The sequence below is a fragment of the Panicum virgatum genome, chromosome 3N, assembly GCF_016808335.1.
Source record: "Panicum virgatum strain AP13 chromosome 3N, P.virgatum_v5, whole genome shotgun sequence".
Classification (NCBI taxonomy): domain Eukaryota; kingdom Viridiplantae; phylum Streptophyta; class Magnoliopsida; order Poales; family Poaceae; genus Panicum; species Panicum virgatum.
The window spans coordinates 15,226,582-15,254,217 of NC_053147.1; the positions used below are offsets into that span (position 1 = coordinate 15,226,582).

General features: G+C 44.9%; 4 protein-coding genes across 6 annotated transcripts; 3 read left to right on the forward strand and 1 right to left on the reverse strand.

The window, feature by feature from the left end:
* Positions 1-2,700: 2,700 nt before the first annotated feature.
* On the forward strand, positions 2,701-9,317 carry LOC120664570 (CTP synthase-like). 2 transcript variants are annotated; one of them, XM_039943835.1, is made up of 20 exons: positions 2,701-3,071; positions 4,253-4,332; positions 4,639-4,725; positions 5,656-5,706; positions 5,812-5,929; positions 6,021-6,125; positions 6,259-6,323; positions 6,409-6,492; positions 6,590-6,640; positions 6,720-6,782; positions 6,867-6,913; positions 7,002-7,080; positions 7,189-7,251; positions 7,344-7,433; positions 7,520-7,558; positions 7,745-7,972; positions 8,066-8,151; positions 8,267-8,396; positions 8,477-8,570; positions 8,679-9,317. In XM_039943835.1, the coding sequence occupies exons 1-20, from the start codon at positions 2,954-2,956 to the stop codon at positions 8,879-8,881; spliced, it is 1,881 nt and encodes a 626-aa protein (XP_039799769.1). In that variant the 5' UTR covers positions 2,701-2,953; the 3' UTR covers positions 8,882-9,317. The 2 variants fall into 2 exon arrangements, with proteins under 2 accessions (XP_039799769.1, XP_039799770.1); XM_039943836.1 differs by having other exon boundaries at positions 2,723-3,071; positions 6,069-6,125; positions 8,679-9,291.
* Positions 9,318-10,034: 717 nt separating this feature from the next.
* Positions 10,035-13,597, reverse strand: LOC120664571 (isocitrate dehydrogenase [NADP]). The gene is made up of 15 exons (XM_039943837.1): positions 13,433-13,597; positions 13,109-13,152; positions 12,871-12,980; positions 12,461-12,498; positions 12,295-12,372; positions 12,156-12,209; positions 11,977-12,078; positions 11,728-11,813; positions 11,579-11,682; positions 11,410-11,478; positions 11,211-11,326; positions 11,057-11,091; positions 10,724-10,866; positions 10,463-10,588; positions 10,035-10,367 (listed from the first exon to the last, which is right to left on the reverse strand). Exons 1-15 carry the CDS (start codon positions 13,479-13,481, stop codon positions 10,274-10,276), a joined length of 1,248 nt encoding a protein of 415 aa, XP_039799771.1. The 5' UTR covers positions 13,482-13,597; the 3' UTR covers positions 10,035-10,273.
* A 2,749-nt stretch (positions 13,598-16,346) lies between these two features.
* Positions 16,347-17,367, forward strand: LOC120667591 (L10-interacting MYB domain-containing protein-like). The gene is made up of 2 exons (XM_039947633.1): positions 16,347-16,767; positions 16,849-17,367. Exons 1-2 carry the CDS (start codon positions 16,555-16,557, stop codon positions 17,365-17,367), a joined length of 732 nt encoding a protein of 243 aa, XP_039803567.1. The 5' UTR covers positions 16,347-16,554.
* A 1,812-nt stretch (positions 17,368-19,179) lies between these two features.
* On the forward strand, positions 19,180-22,042 carry LOC120664572. Of its 2 annotated transcripts, none has more exons than XM_039943839.1 (4): positions 19,180-19,594; positions 20,145-20,502; positions 21,032-21,159; positions 21,384-22,042. In XM_039943839.1, the coding sequence occupies exons 1-4, from the start codon at positions 19,535-19,537 to the stop codon at positions 21,810-21,812; spliced, it is 975 nt and encodes a 324-aa protein (XP_039799773.1). In that variant the 5' UTR covers positions 19,180-19,534; the 3' UTR covers positions 21,813-22,042. The 2 variants fall into 2 exon arrangements, with proteins under 2 accessions (XP_039799773.1, XP_039799772.1); XM_039943838.1 differs by having other exon boundaries at positions 19,185-19,594; positions 21,378-22,042.
* The last annotated feature ends 5,594 nt before the right edge of the window (positions 22,043-27,636 follow it).

A 27,636-nucleotide genomic window follows, 5' to 3' on the forward strand; every position in this document is an offset into this window, starting at 1 on the left:
TTACTATCTCAGCGAGCATAGTTGATAGTTGAGAATACGATTCATTCTTCTCCGTCGGTTTAAAACCATAGCTCCTCACCAAACTAAATCTATTTTTTTGTACTCCCTTCGTTCCAGAATATAAGTATTTCTAGATTTAGTCAAAGTCAAATTTATTCAACTTTGACTATAAATAGTAAATAATTTATAAAAATTTATAGGATAAATATAATATTACTAGATTTGTTATGAAAGCAACTATCATAATATGTAAATTTTTATATTTAAAATAACTTATTCATAAGAATATTGATGGTTAAAGTCGAACAAATTTGACTTTGGCCAAACATAGAAATGCTTATATTTTGGAACGGAGGTAGTAGATCGTTATTGGTCGATTGGTTTAAAATCATAGCGAGCTACCTTTGCAAATTATATAAGGTAAAGCCTTTAATTAATTTTCTAATAATCCGTGTTAGAGAACGAATCAAGCAGACTACCTTTTTGATTTGGCGCCAACTTTCAAATTTCAAATGATGACCACCTTTTTCTTTTCGGATCATGATGAACAGAGCATAACCACTTCGTTCTCCCGATGATCGCTCCACCTACTTCCCTGTCAGCCTCCCGGCAAAGAGGTTTCCTTGTGCTAATTAACTTCACTCGAGGCGATCATGGCCTCACAGACCGCACGCACAAGTAGCGTGAAGAGCTCTCTGCTTACTGAAAAAGATGTGAGAACCTGCAGATGACTGGGCCTCATCGTGAGTGTCAGATTGATCAAAGAGTAGCATCAAAGCAAATCCGAGCTGTGAAACGGCTGGCATAGCTGATAGGTAGCCGGCCTGTACGCGGCCGGATCACGAACTCCTGCGCAGATTCGACCGGCAATCGACCGGGCCGGAGAATTCAACGAAAGAGAGATGGCCGGAACCCCACCGGATCACGACGTCGTTCTCGCGATCGACAGCGGAAGCCGATCGAACAGCGCGGCACTGTTAGTCGGCAATACCATCCATCCATATGATAGGTAATTCATTTTTCTTCGCAAAAGAAAAAGAAACAGATAATTCATTTCCAGGGGCGGGGCGGGGCCGCGCGACAGCTAGCGTCTGAACGCCACACGGCTTGTCTGAATTCAGAAAGGAGGACCGTTACACGTACTAGAAAGAGCTCAGAAACATAATGGCTGTGCTTTACTAGAATCTGATGCTCGCCTTGGGAACAAGCCTATAGAGTGCACACTGATATGGTATGATTCGACGACGGCGATTTATATACTTTTTATATATGAGTACTTATTAGGTACTAGCAGCTAGCTCATCAGTAGCAAGGGAATAATCGCTAGCTTAATTTTGTGCTTAATTTGTTAACGTTCGTTCGATGATCAAAGTGACAGCGCAGCGTGTGACAGTCACTAGGGAGGAATATAACCTAAGCATTTCTTGTTAATGCCCGACAACCGGAAGACATTGGACTTCTCCAACAGGTCACCGCGGGGAACAGATTCGGTGCGTACGCTGGGTCTTCCAAAGTCGAGAGACGGGAAAGAAGCTTGCTCCGCCATGCATGCTAAATCTGAACCTACGGTTGCCAAGTGATGATGGCCCAACAATTATATATGAGAACAATTTATATTATATCTTACCGTTTGTGGCCAACTTTAGGTGGTTTCACCGGTTGTGTATTAGGCTGAGTTTGTTTGTGGATTTCACAGGTTCTCCACGGTCCTTCAGAGTTCAGATGCAAATGAAGCTTTTGTTTTTCGCTTTGAAACAGGCAGTGGGACCTAATTTTCCTATTAATTTAAGTGAGGAGGACGAGTTGAAATACAACACCGATCCACCATTTCGGATCCTACTTTGCCATTACGTACTACTAGGTAAATTAACCGCAAAAAAAGAAATGTAATTTTTAGAGTATATAGAAGCATGCATCCGTGCTGGCAAAGTAGGATGAAATCGTATCAGCAGAGAGATTACAAACAATCAATCCTACGAAATGGTTATGCGTAAGGTCGGTGAGAAACGAGAATGCTAAAAAAGGATTTAGAAAAGAGCATGACACGCCGTCACACTGTTTCATACAAATGGTTTTGATTCGATGAAGAAGAGTGATGGTGATGGAATTTTTTTTGACTTTGTCAAAACACTCTTGGCCCTGATTAGATGACCCACGTAATCTGCACAAAAATTTGACTGTATATGATGCTGACCTCTCCTTACCCGCAAATGAAACTATTGGATGAATTGCTAGATGGTTCAAATTAACCTTCTATCTGTTTAAATTCTATTCAATGACCAAGAGTAGCATTCTAGCCTTTTACTCTATATTTTTTATTTTTTGGGGGTAAAAATTGTCCAAAGTTTTGAAACACACCTACCGACTTAGAAGCACCAGATGCAGTAGCAAGCAGACCCAACTTTCAACCTGAACTTGCGGCCTTGAGCCCTGAGGGTGAGAGTGATGGTGACACTAGAATACAGGCACAATGACAAGTGTGGTCCAATTGCTTAGATTTGTCTAGATAAATTATACTACCGTACAAAAAACTTGTGTGTGTGTGTGAGAGAGAGAGGGTTTTGCAAAATTTCCGCGGTGGCAGTTTGGGAGAGGCACAGGCGCACTACAGCCATGGTCGTAGTTTTCTTGGTCCTTCCCGCTCCGAGCCTCCGAGGGCCGACGCCTATTTAACCCATCCCCCACCGCACTCCCAAAGACCCAACCCTCCCCTCGCCCCCCAATAAAAAAAAAACTTCCATCTCCCACCTCCGCCTCCGCCTCGGCAGGCACTGCCAATCTCCTCTCCCCTCTCCCTCTCCCTCTCCCTCCTCGATCCCAAGGCGAGAGACCAGGGAACCCGCGACGACCGCGCGCACGAGCCGCTGCAGTGAGTGACCTCGCAACCCGCGCGCGTGAGAGGGGAGATCGAGCAGAAGGTGCCGGGACCCGACCGAGCCGAGGACTCGAGACCATGAAGTACGTGCTGGTGACCGGCGGCGTCGTGAGCGGGCTGGGAAAGGGCGTGACGGCCAGCAGCATCGGCGTCCTGCTCAAGGCCTGCGGCCTCCGCGTCACCTCCATCAAGATCGGTAAGCCCGCCGCCGCCGCCGCCGCGGTTCCAACTCCCCCCGTTCGTTTCCTAAAGAAAAAAAAAAGAACTCCCAACCCCCGCGCTCTCCGCGCGGTTCGCTTCTGATTTCTCCCCGGTCAAAATGAAGAAAAGGGAGGAGTAACGTCCGCTTCGCCTCGTAATGGTGGCCCCGTGATCGCACAGGGCACGAACACCCGGCCTCCCCGTACAAAAGCCATCCAACTTTTTTTTAAAAAAAAGTCTTCATGCGTACGTGTGCCATTTCCGTTTGGTTGTTGAGCATAAACTAGTCGCTCCCATCTCTCTCGAGATCACAAATTGGGGTTTGCCTAGGGTGCCTACGTCGCTAGGACTCCATTTCAAACATGGGTAGCAGCGGCATTTCCATCGTAATGGGGGCCTGATTTGGGTTTCTGATGGTCTACTGGTCTGGGATGGGTGGATAAGGCTTAATCTCATGTGGCGTCTTTTCGGCACCTGTATCTTTCCATGGTTTTTAACCAATTCTTTTTTTTCCTCCTTGTATTGTTGCTACTACCGCTATTACCTTGTTGGCTTGCTTCTCTGTTCGTACTCGGCCGTGTACTACAAAGCTATCATGTTTGTTTTTTTTCCTTCCTGAGGTCCAGCACGAATTAGCTAGCAAAGTCGCCGGCCGCTCACTCTAGCTTTCCGTTTAAATAATCGCCCCATGTTTCGTTTTCCTCTGAAACCGCAAGTACTCGTCGCTGCTTTGGTGAAGTGGGCATCATATACTGTGCCAGCGTCACTGTCTCGGTTCCTTGGAGCACATGAACTTCTCGGTCGTGTTGCAGTTTTTTTATTGGGGCAGTAATACAGGTCAAATTTGTCATCTCGTGCTCTGAAAATTTTGTCCTCGCTTGGGAGTTTTGTCCCTTCATCCCGGCCAAGTGCTGTGCACCTCTAAAAATTTCTCGGTGTCTTGGCTCTCGGTTTACAGAACCATTTTTTATGCTGTCTCGTCACGTCCCAGCAGCTTCCCTTACTTGTTTTACTACAGGCTTCTCTCTGGTATACGTGTCTTGTTTTACTGATGAAGTAACTTGTTTTACTATCTTCTATGCCATTTTTTCTTTCGTACACGCACTGAGTTAATGCCGTCGAGAAGTTTCTCTGTAGGGTATTTGGGATATGATATCTGAACTTCTTTCCCTGCAGATCCATACCTCAACACCGATGCAGGAACCATGTCTCCGTTCGAGCATGGCGAAGTGTTTGTTTTGGACGACGGTGGTGAGGTACGATTGACACTGCATACCAGTCGCCACCCCAGTTTTACATTAGACAATTGGACATTCTAAGGCATCAATTTTTCTTAGACCAGTACAAAGTACACTCCAGCAGCTGCACGATAGTGCCACATATTGTCCTCTCTGTTTTAAAACTAACTGTCACGGACTGGTCGTCTGTACTACTAGCTCTTCATACACTTGTCCTGCTGTCCATTCCTCTCACCTCCAACGTGTTAGAACTGTGCTATATTTCTGCAATGTTTCTTTCTTGGGCTAATGAGACTTCATTTATTCCAACCCTTATTGTCAAAGGTGGACTTGGACCTTGGAAATTATGAACGGTTTCTGGACATCAAGTTGACTCGTGACAACAACATAACCACGGGAAAGATCTACCAGGTGATGGGAGTAAACAGTCCATCTCAAAAGTCCACACGAGATTTTGAGCTAACTTGCTAGTATATGTGCTAAAAGTTGGAGTTTATGCTCACTTTGACATTTACAAACTGGGAATATTCGGTGATTTTTTCTTTTACAACTCAGATTTGGTGCTTCTTTACCTGAATTTTTCATGGAGCCCACAAATCTTTTTCCATGTTGCTTTATTTACCCTAAGATCTGCTGCACTTCAATAATACATGTGGACAATCATCTGGGCCTTAGTCGGCCACTCCTGTCTGGAGCAATTGGTTGGTGGAAAGTACATCAGATTAATAGTGCACCAGTCATAGGCTTGGACTCATTGTAGAACTAGGTGCTTCCTTTACTGGGACACAGATTCAGTGCCTTTGTTGAGCAAAGGCACGTTGTAACTTTGCTCTATATCCAGCCATCTATTCCTAATCTGACGTACTCCATTCTTTTCAGCCATCTATTCCTAACCTGCAGACCTTTTTAGCCATTGGATGTTCAATTCACGGTGGATTTGATAGGAGAAGGCAAGGCGTGCCTTTAAGGAGCCACGGCACTGAATCTGTGTCGCCTTTACTGTATCTGCAAGTTGTTGCAGAGATTTACTAGCAGTTGAAATTCGTGCAAGATGAATTTAGCGTGAAATGGTCCCATAATGTGACTTAGAATAGGTAATGGAATCATGGGACTAATATACAGTTTAAATGCAAAAGGGAAGCTGTTGTCTATCACTTTGTGGTCAGACATAGAACTACTGGAGCATATATGCTTTTATATATAATATACACGTACCTTGTATGAGATGTCCTGGTTTCCTGCTAATCGAACATAGTTTTCCTAGAATACAAAATAACTTCTATACTGGTTGGTTTCTTAGTATAACCAGTAATAACTTCTTTACTAATGCTCATGCTGCAGTCTGTTATTGACAAAGAACGTAGAGGAGATTACCTGGGAAAAACTGTTCAGGTGAGGACTGGTTGTAAGAATATATGATTCAATGCATTCTGTAATGATGGAAAGGTGCCATTTTTTACACTGAATTTACAAATTAGAGTGAATTTTCTTTATCAGGTTGTGCCACACATCACAGATGAAATACAAGTGTGGATTGAACGTGTCGCAATGAATCCAGTTGATGGCACAGAAGAGCCAGCTGATGTCTGTGTCATAGAACTTGGTGGCACAATAGGTAAAAAGCCATTCTGTATCATTGCAGCCAATTGCAAAGTAGCATATTATTTTGCTCAATCGTTCCCATAGCTGCAAGCATTCCAGTGTAGGAGATAAAATATTTTCGCCGCATAACAACAGTGGCATTCTTGATGCAGGAGACATTGAATCAATGCCTTTCATTGAAGCATTAGGCCAATTTTCATATCGTGTTGGTAAGGAAATTGTAAACTCCTATAATTTTCTTTCTTCATTACATATGTTTTTGCATAAGGATGTTGCTTCAATGTTCATTTGTTTATTAGAATCAATCTCCCACTGACTGATCTTGTGAAATTTGTGTGTCAGGGCCTGGAAACTTTTGCTTGGTGCATGTCAGTCTTGTACCAGTTCTAAATGTAGTTGGTGAGCAGGTAAATTTAGCACTGTGATACTTTATTTTTTGAAACATATTATTACTGTATGGAAACATTCTGATATTTTTCCTTTACTCTGTAGAAAACGAAGCCTACCCAACATAGTGTCCGAGGACTAAGAGGACTTGGACTCCTTCCTGATATTTTGGCATGTCGCAGTACTCAGGTATCATTCAGAACTTGTCTCAGTATTTTCATTCGGTGCCTCCTCTGAATCATTCAATGCTGACAGTGGCTTTATATGCTCTTGTGCTTTTTGGCAGCCACTTGAAGAGCATGTGAAGGTGAAGCTTGCGCAATTTTGCCATGTCCCGGTAAAAATTTTGCATGTTCAAGAGTTCTACAAAGTTAGAATAATGCAACAACAATACTGACTTTTACTTTATTTGGCAGATACCAAATATCATTAATCTCCATGATGTCACGAACATTTGGCATATACCTTTGTTGCTCAGGGTAGGTCACATGAAATTAGTTATATGCATGACTGCCAAATTATCATTTCACATAGTTAACCATAAATGATTATACTCTTTACAGGATCAGAAGGCCCATGAAGTTATTCTGAAAGTTTTAGACCTTCAGTGGTATGTCATTGGACCAAAGTACTATAAGCTCATCTGGTTGGCTTTGTTTCTAGGAATACTTACATGTATTATTTCTTCTTGCATGCAGTGTCGGAAATGTTCCTCGAGAACCCAAATTGGCCGAATGGACTGATAGAGCCAGCAAATGTGACAAAATGAAAACTCCAGTTAGTTTCTTGATCATTTGAAATTTTGAGCTGCTATTTATAAATACCAAATCGACTACATTAGTTTATAATAATCAATGTTTAATATTGTGGTGTAAAAATTTTCAGGTTAGGATTGCTATGGTTGGAAAATATACTGGTCTATCGGATTCATACTTGTCTGTTTTAAAGGTGACATTATGTTTCTATATCTTTGGCACAGTTACAGTTCTGAACGAAATGTGCAAATATGTTGACCTTATCTTTCCCTCCCCTTTCGTCAGGCTCTTTTGCATGCATCAGTTGCTTTGAACAGGAAACTTGTGGTGGATTGGGTTCCTTCCTGTGATCTTGAAGATTCTACTGCAGAAGAGGTGAGTTTTATTTACGTTGACCGAATCAGTTCTGCTCTTCTATGTTAGAGAATTAACTGATAAATGGGGTCTTGTTTCATTTGCAGACTCCTGACGCCTATGAGAAAGCATGGAAGTCACTGAAGGTAAGCATAAAAATTCATTCTCTAGACATGCCTCTAGCCTAGCACATTTGTGTGGGTAAGGCTTGGGGCTTAAAAACAACCCTTCCCCAGACCCTGCACAGTGCGGGAAGCCTACGGCACTGGGTACGCCCTTTTTAGACATGCCTCTAGCCCACAATAGAGATCTGAATGAATATTCCACCTCAGGGTGCAGATGGTGTGCTGGTGCCAGGAGGTTTCGGAGACAGAGGAGTCCAAGGGAAAATTTTGGCCGCAAAATATGCGCGGGAAAACAACGTTCCGTATCTCGGCATTTGCTTGGGCATGCAAATTGCAGTGATTGAATTTGCACGTTCTATCATGAAGTTGAATGGTGCTAACAGCACAGAATTCGATCCAACAACAAAAACACCATGCGTTATTTTCATGCCTGAGGTAATTATTTCGCTAGAGCTGCTAGTCTATTAGTTAATTCCTTTCTGTTGACAATTAGCATGTGTTTAAGTGCCAATCATGCCTGTGCTGCAGGGATCCAAAACCCATATGGGTGCAACAATGCGCCTTGGATCAAGGAGGACCTATTTTCAGGTCAATAAATGCAAATCTGCTAAGCTGTAAGAAGCATCCACATCTTCCAGCATTGATTTTGCTGCGGTTTTACATATGGTTCCTCTTCTATACCATTTTATTTACTACAGAGATAGTGATTTGAAATCTGATCTGCCTTAGGTATGGCAACGCTAGCTATGTTGATGAAAGGCACCGCCACAGATACGAGGTGAATCCTGATATGGTCCCAGAATTTGAGAAGGCAGGGCTTTCTTTCGTTGGCAGGGACGAAAGCGGGAGACGAATGGAGGTATGATCGCAAACATTTTTCATCAAAATAATTAACGAATTGATGTCCATGATCTAATGTATTTGATTTACTGCGTGCAGATAATTGAACTGCCAACTCATAGGTTTTTTGTTGGCGCACAATTTCACCCTGAATTCAAGTCAAGGCCTGGCAAACCCTCTCCACTTTTCCTAGGTAAGACATCTTCAAAATCTCCACTTGGTTTTGCTTGAATAATTGTTCTTTTCTTTTGGAAGAAACACAAACGTTTCAGCATTAACGAAAACCTCTGTACGTTGTCAGGATTGATAGCAGCAGCATCGGGTCAGCTTGATCACCTGCTTCAACGCCCCTGCGGCGTTTTCAGTCCAACAGGCAGATGCACCTGTTTTCCCAACGGACCTCATAAGCTAAAAGTGTACCAGAACGGGCACGTCGTAAAGCCACTGAAGGGCCTGGTGAACGGGCACTATCCAGCAACCGGCAACGGCGCCATTCCCATCTAGCAGCACAACGCTGCAAGGCGCCAGGTTGTTTGAGATTTCCCTTCTACCGTTTCTGCTTGATTTTTTTTTCCTTTCTCCCTTCGCGCGCGTTCTTCAATTCTACCAGTCCCAACTAAAGAAAAGGACTGCTTGCTCCAGCGACACGGCGAGCCGGTTCCGATGTTTTAAAGGAAGCATTTGGCATACAAGCTGTCGCGTTGAGAGGCAAATTAGCAGGTTAGCTAGGGTTTGATTAGTAGTGGTTATCTGATATGCTGGCTTATTATGTTTGTTCGTTTGTTTGCTAAGATGATTACAAGGGCCGGTGATGTGCAACTAGCTGTAGTGGAGCCTGCCATCTCGCCTGATTGTACATTGTAAAACAACTGCTACTCTCCATGTACTGGATCGATGGATGAGTATTAAAAGAAGTTATGGGACCAACATGTTGTGTTCATACCTATATTTGCTGCTGGGGATGTGCAATTCCGTCAGGCTAAGTGGCTAACCAGCTGGCCTGAATCATGTCTTGGTGCGAGTGAGCGACCGTGCCCGCCTGGCCAGAGCTGAGATTACCAGCGATCTGCCCGGCCGTTTGCCGCGGGCACTGGCGTCCGCAGCTCAACTCGGCCGACGAATCCTTGGCCGCTTGGTGTTGGGTTTGCTGCCGCCCTACAGAAGTCAAAGGCCGTCGCCGTCTGGGCCGCCTCTGGGTTGCTGCTACGAGTTACGACGGCCGGCTGGTCAAAAGGTGCCAACTCGTTCCAAACACGACCACGAAACCGGGCACATACGAACGGCAGACGTGATGAGTTCCCGGCTTCTCGCGTGCACAGCCGTGTTCTCGGTGTGGCCAGCCACGTGATTAGCGATGCGTGACTTCTCCGACAGCAATCGTGAACAATGGGCCAACCACGTGCTTAGCGATGCGTGACCCCTCCGAGTCCGATCACACGGTCAAGAAGTATGGGCCTGTTTGGTTTCCACCCAAACATGCCATGTAGCCAAGCCAAACCACATTGGCGGCCAAAGTTGGCAAAATGAATTGGGTACTAAAGCACAAAATCAAGAACTACAGGCACTGCCGGAATACTTCAAACAAGTGGCAGAACCCATTCCGGCAATAAACACCAAACCTGGTACAGATCAGGGAACTTCTAGAAACCATTCTGAATGGACACAAGTTCTTTATCTTTTATTGAAAATAACGGGCAATCAGGTACATCAGTGCATGAGTTGCATAATCGTGGAATCCACAGCAATCTCTCATTGGTAATGATTCGACACACTGCTGGGGATATTCGCGTTCAGTTCAGGCCTTCAGGATTGGGGCACCAAGGAAAGAAAATGGTAATGTATGAAAAATGACTTGAATCGTCTGTCCAAGTAAGCATTGCAGCTTCAGCAAGGATTTCATAAGTTGGAGTTGGCCGCCAGCCTTGATCTGAGCTCATCAGCAACCGCGTCGATGAACTCTTCGGTGTTCAGGTAATGGCTCCTCGTGACACTGCAACAGACACCGGTGAGTATAAATTCCAGAAATGAATGTAGGCTGAAGATGCATGTGAATGGGGTTGTGAGACAGATAATGCAACCACATACTTTGAAGATCCATGAACAAGAAGGGCAAGGTCCTTGGTCATCTTCCCAGATTCAACAGCTCCAATGCAGGCAGCCTCAAGCTTCTGAGTGAAGTCAAGCAGTCTAGCATTGTCATCGAGCTTTGCCCTAAACAACACAAGGGGAAGGTTACAGCGACGATTGAAGAATGTGGAATGTGCAGAATTTGAAGGCCCAAATTGTGTGTGAATCCTGAACTGATGCCTCCCAAAGCAATACTAGAGCTGTAGCTAACAGCCATACCTGTGTGCTAGTCCTCTTGTCCACGCAAAGATTGAAGCAATGCTGTTAGTACTGGTTTCACCCCCTTTCTGGTGAACACGGTAATGGCGGGTAACAGTACCATGGGCAGCTTCAGCTTCGATCGTCTTTCCATCAGGGCACACCTGAGATAAGGTTTCATGAACCAGGTTAGCACCTTGTGTTTACAAAAGTTACAGTGCTCTTCGATCATATAGAAGCATCAACGTAAAATACACTCATTTTCTTCTTCTGAATAAATCAGAAACAGTATGCCTGATGAGTGAAGGGGAATTTATCAGAAACAATGTACCAAAAGCAAATTTGGTGACCTACCAAAACTGATGTCATCAAACCCAATGAGCCAAAACCTGCAAAAAATCATGGGGTTAATACAACACATGTTAACTAAGAACAAGCATGTAGCAAGCAATGCACTACACAAAACTTGAGTCCAGATTGTAAAAGCTGGCAGAAGGCAAATTATAACCTTGAGCTAAGAAATCGCTCTGCACATCTCCATCATAATTCTTGCAAGCCCAGACATACCCTCCTTCACTCTTAAGAGCGTATGCTACCATGTCATCGATAAGGCGGTGCTCATACCTAACAGCATCAAAGACAAAAAGGAGGGAAAAGCTCTCAGGCTTCAGACAATGTTAGAAGAAAGATGGAAGCCGGAATTATACCATATGCCGGCAGCCTCAAATTTTGATTTCCATCCAGCTTCATACACCTCCTGGAAAATGTCCTTGAACCTGTAAACAGCTTCGTACAAATAAGCATGCTGTGCTAAGGAAAAGGCACAATCAGTAAGAACTGAAAATAATCTGAGAAACAGGTTAACAACACCCATACCTGCCATCATATTTCTTCAAAATTGTATTCTTAGTGCTAAGGTACAATGGCCATTTCTTCTCATAAGCAGTGGCCATGGAAGCCTCAGCAAAGGCATGGATGGACTACATAATTATACAGATGCTAAGATGATGATTCACCAACTGTACCTCGTCAGTATTGTACATGGACAATGCAACTCCTCCAGCACCAGTAAAGTTGAACACCTCCAGCTCGACTTGCTCTTCTTTTCCCTCTATCAATAGGAAAAACAAAGGACAACGTTCAGATTCTTCACAGAAATCGCACAACAAAATTTAAAAAGTTGTCATATCACGTACGAATTACAATAGCAATTAGGAAGCTTTAATAGGGAAAGCATTTCATTGGTTCTCAAATGAAAGTAGCTGTAGACATACCAAAAACTAATTTAAGCTTGCCGGGTCCCTTGATAACAGCATCAGTTGCCCGGTACTGATCACCGAATGCATGCCTTCCAATGCAAATAGGTTTTGTCCACCCTGAATTTGGCAGCAGTTTGGTTTTAGAAGACTAAATTAGATAAATGAGTAGCAATACTTTTGTCTTTGTCTGATACCTGGAACAAGCCTTGGGATGTTTTTGCAGATGATTGGTTCTCTGAACACAGTGCCTAAAGGTAGTAAACACAGGAATAGAACTGTCAGTCACAAGGATTCTGGAAAAGATTACATTCACAGGCTGCACCAGCATCTTACCATTCAGAATGTTCCTAATTGTGCCATTCGGGCTCTTCCACATGGCCTTCAAGCCAAACTCTTTTACCCTTGCTTCGTCTGTCATGGATTTGATGCAACGTCAGTAAACCAGGAAGTCTAAGAACCATGGTTAGCACGTGTCAGCAGAACAATAACCCAAATGTACCTGGTGTAATCGTGGCACACTTGATAGCCACATTGTACCTACACAGAAATTGAGGAGCATGAGCAATAGAAAACATAGGTGCCCTATGAAGCAAAATGGTCAGCACCCGCAACAGCCAAGGACTGAAGTAACAGCCGACAAGTAACTGACTGAGTAGAAGTAAAACACTTAAACACGTCATTTTCTCATGGAAGTTCCTTTCCAGAGCTTAAATCATTAGATGGCTGCTGAAAAAGATTAAAAGGTCGAATCGAATATGTATATTCCACCATGCAAAGCTAACTTGTTTGACAACACCAAAAACGATTGCTGGATTGTATGAGTAGCACAAAGGCTTTTTCTTTGGTTTCCATGTCTCCCCGCTTTTTTTTTAAATCTAAGTGACAGTAATGTGGAATTCTATATCTTACTTGAGTGTGGCCTCCGCAGCTTCCACTGTGACTTTGTCATCAGTAGCATCACGGTGTGGAAGTCCAAGGTCAAAGTATTTGATGTCCAAGTCCAAGAACGGGAAGATCAGCTGCACGCAATTAATATCCGCAACAACCAGTGTAAGGGGGAGGGGGAGGGGGGAGTCTTCTCAAAGACCAACAGCGCTCGAAGCAAATCGGAGGGCAACGAATACGGAGTCAGATGTGTTTCGATTACCTTGTCCTTGATAGATTTCCAGAACACTCTGGTCATCTCATCGCCTGCCCACCAAGTTCAGCAAATCAAAAACGTGAGCGCCATGTTCCCGAAAGCAGACTAGTTGAATTAGTACGCGGTGTGGACCAAATCCCGGACACTAAGCGAGCTCAGCGTCTGATCCAAGGACGAAGGATCCACATCTAGCAGATCTACGATATTTCCGGCGACGCTTCAACTAAAGCCAGCTCAGAACGATAGGAAGAGAGGACGAGCAGCACAACTGCACAAGGCAACGCAGACCAGCAGATCTGTTGCGGGGACAGGTGAGGGGGCCCTGCTTACCGTCCATTTCGACGACGGGGTTGGCGACCTTGATCTTGTTGAACGCCATGGCCGGCCTGGAGGGGGGCGGGACGGGGGCGGCGAGCCGGCGAGACAGGTAGCGCGGTAGGATTGGTGACTGTCTTGGAGAGGAAGATGACGGAGGTGGACCGGGGGATCGATGGGAGGGTTTGAATGGAGGCACGGAGTGGGACCCACAGGCACGACGTGGAGATTTTTTTCCCAGTCATAATCATCAAAATTTTTAGTAATTTTTTTTTGAAAGAGAATCTTGCTATTTAGAAGTGTTAAATAAATACATTTAAAAAAATTAATGGATGAGTTTGTAAATCGTGAGATGAATCTAATGAGTTTAATTAATTCATAATTAATCCATAATTAGTGGATGGTTACTGTAGTATCACTGTTGCAATCATGGATTAAATAGGTTTATTAGATTCATCTCACGATTTACAACCCATTTGTGCAAAAAATTTATAAATAGATTTTATTTAATACTCCATATATGTGTCCAAACATTCGATGTGATGTTTTTTTGTGTAAATTTTTTGGATCTAAACACACCAAGAACAGTGGGTTTTGAGGATCACATACTGTGGTGGACTAGGGCTCTGTTTAGTTTCAAAAAAAAATTTACACAGTACTCATCACATCGAATCTTCGGACATATGTATGAAGCATTAAATGCAGTTTAAAAAAAATAATAATTACACATTCTAATTGATTAGCACGAGCTGAATTTTTTAAGTCTAATTAGCCCATAATTGGACATTATTTGTCAAATAACAACGAAATGTGCTACAGTATCAAAACCCAAACTTTTTCACCAACTAAACACACCCTAGATCAAAAAACTTGCAGATGTGTGCAGAGGATTTATCTTTATTCTGAACGGGGATATTTCTAACAAACTCAACATTATTTCTGTGTTTATGCCGCTGTGCTTTACTCTTGAGATGGTAAGTGATGACACCACCTCCTATACTAATAGCCTGAACATAAAAAATAATGTCAGGGATGTAAATCTAATATCCATTACCCGCAAAAAAATAATATTCATTCACCAAACCGCAACCACTTAAACGAGCAGGTAGTCTCGAAGCGAAACTAGATGTTGATGCACAATGTAAAAAGCGAGGCCTGAATCGCGGCAGAATAGTCTATTTCGTCCTTAAAATTTTATTTGAGAGTTTCCATCTCTAAACTTTTGCTCAATTTAGTTTTTCGTTCTAATACGTAGCTTTCTAGGTTGGCATATTATGACAGCATTCAAGTGTTTCTGTTTTTTAGCAGTAACATATATTGAATCACATATACTAAAAGATTAGATAATAAAATTTTTACTTGTGTTTATATGAATTTTACCACGAATGGAACTTTTGTACATCAATATTTCAGATCAACTCCCTTCCCTAAAAATTGTGCATTATTTTAGTTTAGTGAAGATTAACCTTTTATAATGATTAAATTTATAGAAATATTAAACTTTATTTATGAAAGATAGCTGACTAGATATGACAAAGCTAGCGTGCCAACATGGCATGCTATGTCGGATGAAGGATTAGATTGAGTTGGATGGAAAAATTTGAGAACTGAAATGACTGTCTAGGGATGAAGTTGAGCTTCATCTGAAAATTTAAGAATGAAATTGAAATTCTATATATTCGTCTAGCCCTATTTAATTTTCTCTCCGATTCCACCACCGAATCTTAGGTGATGCCGGCAACGACAAGGTCGACGAGGACACCACTCGCTGCGTCGCAGCTGCGTATAAACGAATGGGTATGGTTGAAATGGATATTACATGCGTATATTCTACCTAAAAGGATATGGGTTTAGGTACGGATGCTGATACCCAACTGTACGAATTTACGGCACGATGTGCCTCATCCAGCCTTAATATATTCAAAATTTATGCTTTTTTAAAAGATAAATAATAGAGAGCGGCAGGCGGTAGGTGTAACTTTCTCACCTCACCTGTCGTTTCGTTGCTCACCAACTCCGGCGATAAACGACGACGGGAGCGGGCAGCTGGCCGGCGGCCGCCCTCACGTGCGAATCTTCTTCCTCTGGAAGCGCTCTTGGGCTTTCGCCGCTGATGGGCTTGTGGAGAGGATCAATCAGACGAGCCCATCCGATTGTTGCAGAGCCCATTGAGCAGTCATCTCGGCCCATTGCTGCAAACCTATTTGCAGCAGCAGCCCGACGGCCCTGTTTGGGTAGCTTTCTACAGCTTTTGCTACTCCAACTAGGTGGAAAAGCTAGAAACTATCCCAAACAGTGTTGCTTTCCCCACCAGCGACGAGATGCAAAAGCCAGTTTTTGCCTGGGTGCGAAAAACTCGGCGATAGGAGCTTCCTGAGCTTTTACGCTCGAGGGTCATGAACCTCCCCACGAAATGTCCATATATTTACCCGCTGTTGCCACTGGTATATATAGCGAAAACCTACCGTTCCCCACCTCCCTTCCTGTGTCGCGCCCCCCTCCCTCCTGTCTCGCGCCGCCCCTCCCGAACGCCCGCTTCCCTCAACCCCTCCTGTCTCGCGCCGGCTCCTCCCGAGCGGCCACTCGTCGCGCCCCTTGGGCCCTCCTGTCTGGCGCCGCCCGACTCCACCACAGCAGATCCGCCCGACTCCCGGCTGGATCCGTCGGTGCCCTGCGCGCCATGCCTCCACCGTAGCAGATCCGCAGCCGGAGGAGTGGGTGCTAGTGGAAGCGGTGGCGGCGGCCGGCGGTCCTACACCCGCGCCCTACTCGCCCATCCGCGGCCGGAGGAGGGGGTCCAGAGAAGCGGCAGTAGCCGGTGGCCTTGCACCCGTGCTCACAGTAAGCACATCTCCATTCCCACACTAGTTCGTGTCCCTTCCCACACTAGTTTAGGGATTTCTGCATAGGGTTTGTAAGATTGATTTGATTTGTTCATGGCTGAAATTTGGATGAGCATAGGTAGATGCATAGGTCTGAGTACTTGTATGTTGCTTATTGTTGGAGTAATTTTGATAGTATAGGTGGATAAAACAAAGGTGAAGGCACCAAAAGCAGTATGGGATGCATATGCAACCAAAATATTTTGCCAGATATGTGAGGAAGAAACTCTAGCTGGGAATAGGCCAGGGACTACCATGAGTTCGATTGGGTACAAGAACCTTGAGGAAATTTTTTTTGCTATCACCAAACGACACTACCCACATGGAAAATTGAAGAACAAATGGGATGCTTTGAAGCCACAGTACAAATTGTGGTTGGATTTGAAGAGGGCTGCAACCGGTCTTGGTTTCGATGTTACAAAGGGGATAATTACAGCAAGTGATGAATGGTGGGAGGACAAGATAGCGGTAAGTAAAATTGAAAGTTGTTTATTTTTTTATCCTTGAAAACAAAGTTCTGATAACTAACACATATGACTTCTTTTTCAGCAAAACAAGAAATATGCAGCCTTTCGTGAAGCACCTATGGACAACCTAGATGAGCTTGAAGTTATGTTTCAACACATCAATGTCACAGGTTTATCTTCGGTCATTCCGGGAGTTCAAAAAACTACAGCTCCCATTGATGTTGGTGATTATAGTAATGAGAATGAAGAGAACAGATACATTTCACATGATGCAAAAAAAAAAGGAAAACGCAAAGCTAGAGATGTTGACCATACTTTTAGTCCAAAGAAGAAGGGTAGGAATCCTATGGTTAAGCAAGTGTCACGACTTATCGATGTGTTGGCTACTAGTAAGAGCAAAAATGAACAAAAGGTTGAAGATGACATCATAGAGCTCATGGATCAAGCTGTCAATGCAGGGGCTAGTGAAGGGAGTGAAGAACATTTTATGGCCACCCAACTCTTTGTGAAGCGTGAAAACCGTGCAGTGTTTCGTTCCATCAAAACAAATGAAGGAAAGGTGGCTTGGCTGAAGATGTATGAAGAGAGGAAAAATAAATAGAGTAGTCTCACTAATGTGCTATATCCTTTTTATTTCAGCTGCGTTTATGTAATGCTACCTTTTTTATTTCAGCTGCGTTTATGTAATGCTACCCTATTTATTTCAGTTGTATTTATGTAATGCTACCCTATTTATTTCAGTTGCATTTATGTAATGGTACCCTATTTATTTCATATGCCAAGTTTCCCGGTTGAGAAGCAAAAGAAGATCATCATTGCATGCATGGCACTTCATAACTTTATTCATGACAGCGCTTTGAGTGATGAGCTATTTCAAATGTGCGATGAGGATGAAGAATACATGCCAGAGGTTGATTCATCAGAAGAAGAAGAAGAAGAAGAAGAAGTGCATAATAGTGGTCCATCATCAGATGATGTTGATATATGTGCATTTCGTAATTTCATTGCGAACTCCTTGATGGCAGATAGATAGTAGACAAGTTGTGATGGTGCACAACTCATTTTGTTTGTAAATAGTAGCCCTTTGGTATTTTGTATGGCTTGAAAAATGTTAGTCATGCTTCGGATGTGCTTTTGTGTAAACTCAATGAAATAATTGAAATAGTATGATTTAATAGGCCATCTTAAATATTAAGCTATCAAAAAATAATACAAAATATTTATTAACCAAGCTGTTCAGACGAATCATTACAGTTCACAAGTAATCAAGTATTCGTTATACTAGAGGGTATTTTAGACTTTCCACTCCTCAGCTCAGCAGCCAGCCATCCAAAAGCTAGGTTGCCAAACAAGCCAGCTTATCAGATCAGCAGATTCTCAGACCAGCAGCTTTTCGGACCAGCAGGTGAGCTTCTCAGACCAATAGCTTTTGGAAAAGCTCCGGCTACCCCAAACAGGGTCTATAAATCTCTTCAGCTGATGGTTCTCAATGTCTGACGGCACCGCCGTCCTCCTCCGCCCCCTCGTCCTCCATCATGGCCGGTGGCTCTTGCCACCACGCCGTCCGCCCACCATCCACTGTCATCCCATCCCCACTCTCTCCTAACCTCTCAAACACCACACCCCCACTCGGAATCTAGCCCAGCCGTCGGCACCCACCACCCCGCCCGGCAGCGTTCCGCCGCGCTGCTAGCCACGCATCACCGCTTGTCGATTCCTCCTCTCTCCCCCACCTTCTCTTCTAACGCCAACAGTCATTGGAGCTTCCGAATCCTGGCAACCCCGGAACCCTAACCTCGTTGTCGGCCTCAACCACCACCCCAGCTGGTGCACCTTGCCGCCGGCCACTCCCCCACCTCCCGCCCCTAGCCCCCAACCCCGAACCCAAATCGGCAGTGGTGGTGCAAGACCCCGCCCCTAGCCCCCAACCCCGAACCCAAATCGGCAGTGGCGGTGCAAGACCGAAGGAGGAATAAGAGCAGTGTCGTGGGCTGTGAAAATCAAATTGAGCCGAATTCGAGCTACATTGGACCTTCAGACGATGGATTCGCATTTTGTAACGTGGACGATATATAGCCATCGCAGCAAAATCTCGAAAATCAAGCTAGCTAAACTTTTCCACTAAAAACAGATAGCTAAACTTTCGTGCGACGTGCAAAATTCGTTTTGCACCAGGGTTAGTTTTGAGCTGGCTTCGCCCTGGCAGCAGCTAAAGCTGAGGCCAACAACGATAGAAACTTGAAGGTCACTCGCAACCTCGAATCATCGATAGGCACAAAGCCCAAAAAACAAAAGACGTCAATGACATCCACGTGGTGATCCGATCACCCGACTGCAACGTCTGGAATTCGGGATCCAAAAGCCGGCCGCCGATAAAATACGCCGCCGCCGCCACCCAGCCAAACCCCTGACCCTTCCCGTGCCCCGTGTTTGGTTTCTCTTTCAATTTCCCTGCCTTCCCCTTGGCTCGCGTGTATCCTTCCTTCCTGTCCTCGGGGGGCGGGGCTACGAGTCGCACGACACGAGCGGGAACACCCAGCCCTCCCAGCTCCTCGGGTCTCCCCGACTCCCCCCTCTCGTGCTCCGCCGGGCCTCTCTACTTTGCCTGCGCGTTCGTCGCCCGCCGCCTCCGTTTCAATTCACCCACGCCCACCTTCCGCCGGGCGGACGCCACGCCCGCTCCCCTCCAGATCTCCGGCCGCCGGCGCGCGGGCCGGCTCTGTTGGACTCGGTCGTCGCGCTTGGGGCGAGCGTAGGTGTCCGCGGTGATGCGGTGGGGCGGCGCGCTGCTCCTGGTGGCCGTCCTCGCCGTGGCCGCCGTAGCAAAGGTGAGCCCGGACCCGGATTTCTCTGTTCTACGGTCTGCCCCCCTTTCCCTCCCGCGTTGTCTGGCCGGATGGTGAGCTGCACTGCTGCTCACGCGATCTGGGGCATGCGCTAATCACCGCAGTTCCAGTTGCCTTAGGTGCTTGTCTCTGAGGAGACTTCTGCTTAATCGGATTTTAATGGTTTTGAAGCGCGTATGTAGACCGCGCGTGATTTGGCACTGAGGTGGACTAACTTTGATCTAGCGTTTTCATCAAACACAAATACACCATGTAGACGAGGTTGGTGTTCCAAATCTATGTGTCCAGATAAATAGCCATTGCTTTTGCTTTCACCGATCCCAAATAAGTTCCCCAATTCTCGGCACGATTCTGCAAATTCAAATAGCCACTGAGAATACTGATAGCTTCAGGTGCTGTGTGTCCAATGCTGAAACACTTGCTACACCGCACAAAGTTTCAGATAGGCACAGTACACGCGTGACTCAGAGGTCCATTTGACTATGCTGCAATTATTGGTTTTCAATGTGACACGTTTTCCCTTTGGATCCAGGAAAATACTGATACACTACCAGTCGAAACAAATGGTGATGGCTCTACTGCACAGTCTGGTGTTAAGAATTCAGAACACCATGATGAGACAAATCCTAACGAAGAGCATGTGACCGACGAGAATGGAGGAGTCAAGAATGATACAAGTGAGAACAATAAGAAGGATAATTCAACAGAAGAAATCAGCATCAGAAGAGATGACTCAGTACAGCAGCCAAAGGACAAAGATAGCAGCACAATAAAATCTTCACAAGCAAAAGATTTCCTGCAAGATCCTCTTATCATGGAGTGTGATCCATCACATAGATGTATCATTGAAAATAAGAAATTCATTGCCTGCTTAAAAGTTCCTGGAGAAGGTGACTCCCCCCCCCCCCAGATGTTTAGCATTCTCCCTTATTTGTCATTGCGAACTAATCTTCTTAACTGAAACTTCTTTATCTTAGGGCTGGTTGGTATTGTGTTATCTCAGTTACTAATACCGTTTCCATTATACAGAACTTGATGTTCTAAAGCTGTCATTTCCACTTTGCACTTGCATCTGTCCAAGAACTCATATGCAAGACCCTAGGAGAAATATTTCCAATTCAGGCATTGCAAACAAATTCCCAAAGAGGCATCAAATCTAAAGGCCAAATACTTATGTCCAGCTAAAATTTAGCATCCAAGCAGTATTTGAACCATTATAGTTGAGTTTGCTGCCAATAACTTTTGAACGAATTTACAAATTCATGTTTCATTTACGACACTCGTCACCTTATTTACCCCCAGTAGGATTAAAAAAACATATTTATTCTATATATGGGTTCTGGTGTTTGTTTCATATTTTAGTCTGGTTGTGTTCCTTTAAAACTCTGACTATGCTCGACTTTTTATTGTTGGAACCAGATTCACTATCTCTATCACTTCTGATGGACAACAAAGGCACGGACCCACTTGATGTTAGTATCACAGCTCCAGATTATGTGACTTTAGCTGAAGATACTGTCCATGTCGAAGCAAATGATCATCATGGGGTATAAGAGTAATTATCCTTTCAACTATACCATTGGACTTTCTGGTCTTAATATGTCCATATGTTGTCAACAATACATATTTAGTTGCACCAGCTTATGTATTTTTATGAAGCTATTGTTTTGCTATCAACTTTTAGTAACACATGCTGTTGGTTCAAGTTTCTTCAAATGGTCTGCTAAGCCTTTATCTTGTGTTCCTTTTTATCGTTTTTATTTAGACACAGGTGAGCGTCTCCATCAGTGACGCTGCAAACAACACGGCAATAGTCCTCAAAGTTGCAGGAGAATCCTGTGCTGTTAACATTCACAGTGCAATCGCAAGGGAAGCTGGCAGAGTCATAAGAGTTCCACTTACCTCAACATACACGCTGGTGCCTGTCTTTCTTCTCCTTGCTTTGGTGGGAGTGTGCGTCAAGCTTCGGAGGATGCGCAAGCAAGATGGTGTCCTTCCATACCAGAAGCTCGACATAGCAGAGCTACCGGTTTCCATTGGAGGCAAGAAAGAGCCCAATCAATCCAATAAGTGGGACGACAACTGGGGAGATGACTGGGATGATGAGGAAGCACCGATGACAACATCCAAACCTATCCCAAACCCATCATCCAAAGGTCTCGCTCCAAGGAGATCTACAAAAGATGGCTGGAAAGATTAGTTAACAAAAAGATGAGCATTGTGGAAATAGTTCCAATGCCTATAGGCTATACTGTATTTTTGTCTTCCTTTGAAGGACCTTGTTTTGTTTTCCTTCTGATTAGATATATGGAGGGTACTATATCAGAGAGACGGAGACTGCATTACATCGATGCCACGCAGAAAATTTTGTAAAAGTTCTTGTGCCGATTAAGTTACTGGTGAATATAGTTTTTCTCAGGTGCACTTCTATTCTTCTCTGAGGTTCTAGTTGTATTGCAAGATTTCACAAAACTTACGGAAATTCTACAAAGTTCTGGTGAAACTTCTACGTTTTAGACTTGTGGTTCTTTGTGGCGGTTTTTTCTTTTTTATATTTAAAAAAAATTAGAATTTCAAAAATATATGTCCGTTTTGGAAAATTTCAAAAATATACCCCGGTCGCCCTCCCATAGGGCGACAGGCCCAAAGTGTAATTTTTTTTTTCAAATTTGCAATGAGGTCCCTGGGAAAAAAAAAGCCCTGTCGCCCCCCCAACGGGCGACAGGGGCCTGTCGCCCACCCCTGGGGCGACAGGGGCTGTCGCCCGTTGGGGGGGGGGGGGCGACAGGGCCCCCTCCCCCGCCGTATGACACCATTCCCTTTGTGATTTGAGCCTAAAAATTCAGAAAAAAAACCAGCCCTAGCCGCCATTATGAAAAAAAAAAACTGGAGTGGTTGCCGTGTTTTCATATCTTTTTGAAATGGTGGAAGTGCACTGCTATTGGGTCACATATGTCTGGGCAAAGAATGCGATATTTGGGAATTCCGTGATCGCCGTGCTGAGCAGTGGCAACTTGTGATCTCGTACTCGCAGCTAGATACACTATAGTTCCTATTTTGAGCTATTCGAACGTGTAGTCGTCCTCATCGTCGGCGGGATCTCGGCCGCTAACTCCTACCGCATCTAACTTGTCCTTCATTAAATCACGGAAAAAAATCGCAAGAACTTCCCTTATTTAACGAGCATTATGGAACCCCCAAACATAACAAGTTCACATCAATAGTATCTATAGAAATAAATGACAAGTAAACTAGCACAATCATAAACATCGGATACAAATAAGAGGTCCACAACTATCTCATTACAAATAAATATCAGATATATCTAACCACCCCTAGGGCGTCGGACCCTCTTAGCCCTCTGCTGGGCACGGACATGGCCCTCGGAGTAGGTGAGAACATCCGGAGACCTCACCTGTCGCTCAGGACGCGCAAGGGGCTGCGGTGTCTGCTGCTGAAAGATCCCAAGTGGTGCTCCTCCTAGCTGTGAATACCCCAAGACATCGGGGTCACCTTGCGCGGCAGGCTCTTCTGGAGACAAGCTGTCGAAGTCGTCTAAGGTGAAGGTCTCGTTATCTGGTCGAAAGGAGGAAGAAGAAGGTCCGGCGCCCGCATCGGGGTAGAATCCTACGCAAAAAATGTGGATGTTAGCGTACGCTCGTATATTTTGTCATGACATGTAGAAACCGAAATACGAAACATAAACTAACCTGTGTAGGCCGGTATCTGTGGCCCCGATACCATCCCTGGATACGGTCCGCCAACTGGTGCTGTCCCTCTAAACATTCCAGTATGGCCGAACGCAGTAGCTGGATCGTATCCTGTATGTGATATTAGTAAATATGTAGGAACACTTGATGTAATTTTAAAGAGATATGTACGTTACCTGCACTTGGGAAGAACTGCGACGTCGGCCCGTGCACGGTCGACGGACACGGGAACGACGACGAGGCCTGAGACGACCCGTGGCTGTCTTCGTACTGCACACGGGTTCCGAAGTTGTGCGCTACCTGACGCAACTGATCACGCTGCCTCGACCATGCCTCTGTCTGCTCAAATTGGGTCATTGGGGATCCGGCACGTACCCTCGTCAAGTAAGTCGAGCAGTCCGTCTCCATCATGTTGCAAAGACGAAGCTGCATCAATTCAGTAAAGGTACAGTTAGAAACACATGAATTATCTTATGAATATGATTATATATATATATGCAAATATGATCAAGAGACTCACCGCGCCAGCTAGTGCCTCCACGTGGTGCCGGGCATAGCCATCCTGAGGCCTCGCCTGGTGTGGCTGCGGGTGAGTGTCAACAAAAACCAGACGAGCCCGAGTCCGGGGTAAGTACCAGGTGAGGTAAGCCCTAAAGGAGCTATCTGTGTGTGGTCCTGTTGGATGGACCAAGTGGTCGTCTGCCTGTTCCCATTGGTCCACCCACGGCTAGATCTTGGTGAGCCAATCATCAGAGCACGGCAAGCCACTCCTTGACAACCTACAAAGTGGACCACGAAGAATCGTTAGATTCGACACGAATGTATGAGCCAAGTTCATTCATAATTACCTGTGGTCCTGGCGACTGACACGCTCCAACGCGGTGGGCACCGGAAACTCCTGGCGCTGCCCAAACTGTCTCCTGACTCTCCAGGGGCAATATGCCTCAACCGCGATGTCATAAACCAGGACGGCGGAAGTAAGCCACAGGCTCGCATTCGCGGAGCAGTGCGAAGACAGGCCTGCTGGTGCACGGGTAGCCACAGCCTCTGGGTTGTAAGGCTCCCAGACAACGTCCTCGGGCGTCAGCATGTCGAGCTCCGAAACAAACTCAGGATATGCGCGTCTAACCCGCGCATGTGCCCAGGACCTCTGCATTCCGAATAAGTAAAATTAAAAGTGCGCTAATACATCATGTAACAATGAATAACAAAATTAGGTTTGCGAACATACCTGACGCCAGATCCAGATAGTTCCCATAGTGGGCCTCTCGTCCTCCTCGTCGCCGTACATGCCCCCGTGGTAAGGCTCGTGGCTGACCAAGGGGCGACCAACGGCTAGCCTCTCGTATGACCAAAGCTGTAGCAGTAGTGGGCACCCTGACAGGATAGCGTTCCCATGTGTCTTCATGCACCCATCGCAGAGTCCACGGTAAGTGGCTGCAAGTACCGCCTCACCCCAGCTGTAGGGCGGTACGTTCTCGTCCCCATCCGCAATCTCCCGTGCATACGGAAGGAGAATCCTATCGACCGAGTTGCCATAAGTGTTGTTGAACATGATGTAACCAAACAACCAAAGTAGGTACGCCTCCAGCGATCTGGTCACACTGTATTCGTCGGCATCCCCAGCCAACAAGGCAGGCTGCATAAACAATTAAGATTAATGGTTTTAACTGGTAAGGGAGGCCGATGAGGTAGGCCACGTCCTGCAGCGTAGGAGTCATCTCCCCACACGGGAGGTGGAACGTGTGTGTCTCCGGCCTCCATCTGTCAACGAGCGCCGTCAGGAGGGATCGGTCGAGCTGAATAGGCCCAACCTCGACAAGACGGCTCAGAGTCAGTAGGCCGGCCTCACGTAACCTGCAAAAAAACAAAAAATGTCGAAACAAAGGAATACCGACGAATACAAAAGTGATAAACAATAATATTTCATTACATACCGGTCACACCAATCGTGGTGTATAGAGATCGACTCGCCGGGTGGACGAGGACGTAGCACCTCTAGGTTCATAGAAGTTTGCACCCATATGCCTAATGCACCACCTGTTTTGGACATCAGGCCATAATGGAGGCGTTGTCGCAGTTCCACGTTGCAATTTCAGTATTGATTGCAGGATAACTGCCTGCCTATCACTAATAAGGCACACATCTGGACGTGCAGCAACAACATGAATCTTCACTCGTTCAAGGAACCAATACCAACTGTCTATGTTCTCATTCTCAACAAATGCAAATGCGAGCGGAACAATTTGGTTGTTGCAATCTACACCGATTGCGGTGAGTATCTGACCTTTATACCTTCCAGTCAAAAATGTGCCATCAATGCAGATCACCGGAATTCAAAACTGAAATGCTCTAACACAAGCACCTATGCAAAAGAAGGCTCGTTGCATAATTTTTTGTCCCCTAGTCACGGCTGGTACAAGGTATGTGTCATAAAAGCTTCCAGGATTTCTAGCAGCAACCTGGGATAACATACGAGGTAGGTTATCATATGATGCCTTGTATGTGCCGAACCGCATCTCGAACACCATTTGTTTAGCCCGCCATGCCTTCAAATAACTGATAGTGTACTGGTAAGTCTGCTCAATGTGTCGAACAATCATTTTTGGCTCATAATTTAGGTTGTTCATAATAAACCCATACATTTGCTTTGCAACAAAGTCGCATGATATATTGCGATGCGAGGGAAGAACTTCTGACAGCAAACAAGTGTGCTCTGTGACAATGGAACATTTCTAGTTTGACTTCCATTTTCCCTTGAATGCATGTACTCGCCATGGACATCCAGCATTCACACACTTCACCTCATATTCTTTACTGCCAGACTTTACGACTCTGAATTCTCGTTTCAATGAGATTGCCCATAGTCTCACAGCATCTTTTACGGCTTCAATGTTTGGATATGTTGCACCTTGCATTACCTCGTTCCCTCTGTACTCCCACTCCTGATTTCGTACATCTTCTGCGACATGACTGTCAAAACCATGCTTTTTCCACTCTTTTGGCAATGAGTACTGCTCGTCATCAGATGAGTCCTCATATTCTTCCATCTCTATTGCGGTTTGGTCTTCTGCCTCCATCTCGTCCACAATGCTATGTATCCTCTCTCCCTCATCAGCAAGGCCCTATGGTCCCATGTTTTGGTTCTCTGTCTCTTCTGACTCATCTTGCTCAACATAATTGGTCTCTCTTTGAATACTCGGAGTTCCTTGATCTGCACAATGTTGGATTTCATTTTATGTCTTCTCCCGGATTTGAACAAGAATGGCCAGAGGCCACCCACGCTCTAGAGCTGCTTGCATGTACTTCTGCCAGTCATCAGTGCTGTGTATCATCATCAATTCCCATAATTCACTTTGTACCTCCCAATTAACAAGAGACTGGACAGTGATTACATGTGTCAACGGATCAACATGGAACCCACGCTGTAGCCACTTACATATGGAACCAAAACTCATTTCCAGAGGTTTATCTATGCCGCTAGATGTGCGCTTAAAGGCAGAAAGATCTACTCCATTTGGCCCATACATAACATTGTATTCACCATAAAATACTTGAAACTGCATCTTCCTCGACATATCTATATATCACATAATACTTATCGAGTTATACTCTTTACTTCACTACCTTATTCAATAATCCGTAAAAACTAAGTATGAAATTCAACTACAACGTATAAGTATTCATAACTACGTGATGACACTCAAATTCTATACTGCATATGCCAAATTCTATTCTAAATCATAATTAATTTATAAACACGTTTCTAATAGTACTGCAATTGTAATAATAAATGCGTAGAACTAATTTTCTAAACTAATTTACTAATACGTAACTACAAACTAAAGTATCATTGAGCTCCTACTTAAATGGTTCTACTATAGCACTAATTAAATTAAATTACTTACCCCTACTTAAATTACTCATATTTAAATACGGAGTACTTAAATGAAAAAATATATAATCTAAATGTACTAACCTGCAGATCACAAGTGCTGAATCCGACAGGGCTTCGCCGCTTTCCTTCTCCTCACTCCTCTCTTTTTTTCTGGATTTTTGGTGGAATTTTCGGGCTCAAATGAGGAGGGAAGGGGAGGGCTGGAGCTTTTAAGGGGGGATACCCCGGTCGCCCGCGGGGGGGGGGGGGGGGCGACAGGTCCCCCCTGCCGCGCCCGTGGGCTGGGCCCAGCGGCGGTCGCCCGTGGGCTGGGCGACAGGCCCCTGTCGTCCGTTGGGGGGGCGACATGGCATTTTTTTTTCCAGGGACCTCATTGCGAATTTGAAAAAAAAAATTACACTTTGGGCCTGTCGCCC

What these genes read in the sequence shown, in the direction of transcription:
- LOC120667591 (XM_039947633.1), top strand. Translation starts at nt 16,555, where the DNA reads ATGAGTTCGATTGGGTACAAGAACCTTGAGGAAATTTTTTTTGCTATC. An exon ending in GGTGGGAGGACAAGATAGCG is followed by an intron (nt 16,768 to 16,848) that starts GTAAGTAAAATT and finishes CTTCTTTTTCAG; the next exon opens with CAAAACAAGAAATATGCAGC.
- LOC120664572 (XM_039943838.1), top strand. Translation starts at nt 19,535, where the DNA reads ATGCGGTGGGGCGGCGCGCTGCTCCTGGTGGCCGTCCTCGCCGTGGCC. An exon ending in CCGTGGCCGCCGTAGCAAAG is followed by an intron (nt 19,595 to 20,144) that starts GTGAGCCCGGAC and finishes CTTTGGATCCAG; the next exon opens with GAAAATACTGATACACTACC. An exon ending in AAGCAAATGATCATCATGGG is followed by an intron (nt 21,160 to 21,377) that starts GTATAAGAGTAA and finishes GTTTTTATTTAG; the next exon opens with ACACAGGTGAGCGTCTCCAT.
- LOC120664570 (XM_039943835.1), top strand. Translation starts at nt 2,954, where the DNA reads ATGAAGTACGTGCTGGTGACCGGCGGCGTCGTGAGCGGGCTGGGAAAG. An exon ending in TTTTGGACGACGGTGGTGAG is followed by an intron (nt 4,333 to 4,638) that starts GTACGATTGACA and finishes TTATTGTCAAAG; the next exon opens with GTGGACTTGGACCTTGGAAA. An exon ending in ACCCTCTCCACTTTTCCTAG is followed by an intron (nt 8,571 to 8,678) that starts GTAAGACATCTT and finishes GTACGTTGTCAG; the next exon opens with GATTGATAGCAGCAGCATCG.
- LOC120664571 (XM_039943837.1), bottom strand. Translation starts at nt 13,481, where the DNA reads ATGGCGTTCAACAAGATCAAGGTCGCCAACCCCGTCGTCGAAATGGAC. An exon ending in TTTGAGGCTGCCGGCATATG is followed by an intron (nt 11,327 to 11,409) that starts GTATAATTCCGG and finishes TGATGCTGTTAG; the next exon opens with GTATGAGCACCGCCTTATCG. An exon ending in GTTTGATGACATCAGTTTTG is followed by an intron (nt 10,867 to 11,056) that starts GTAGGTCACCAA and finishes ACCTTATCTCAG; the next exon opens with GTGTGCCCTGATGGAAAGAC.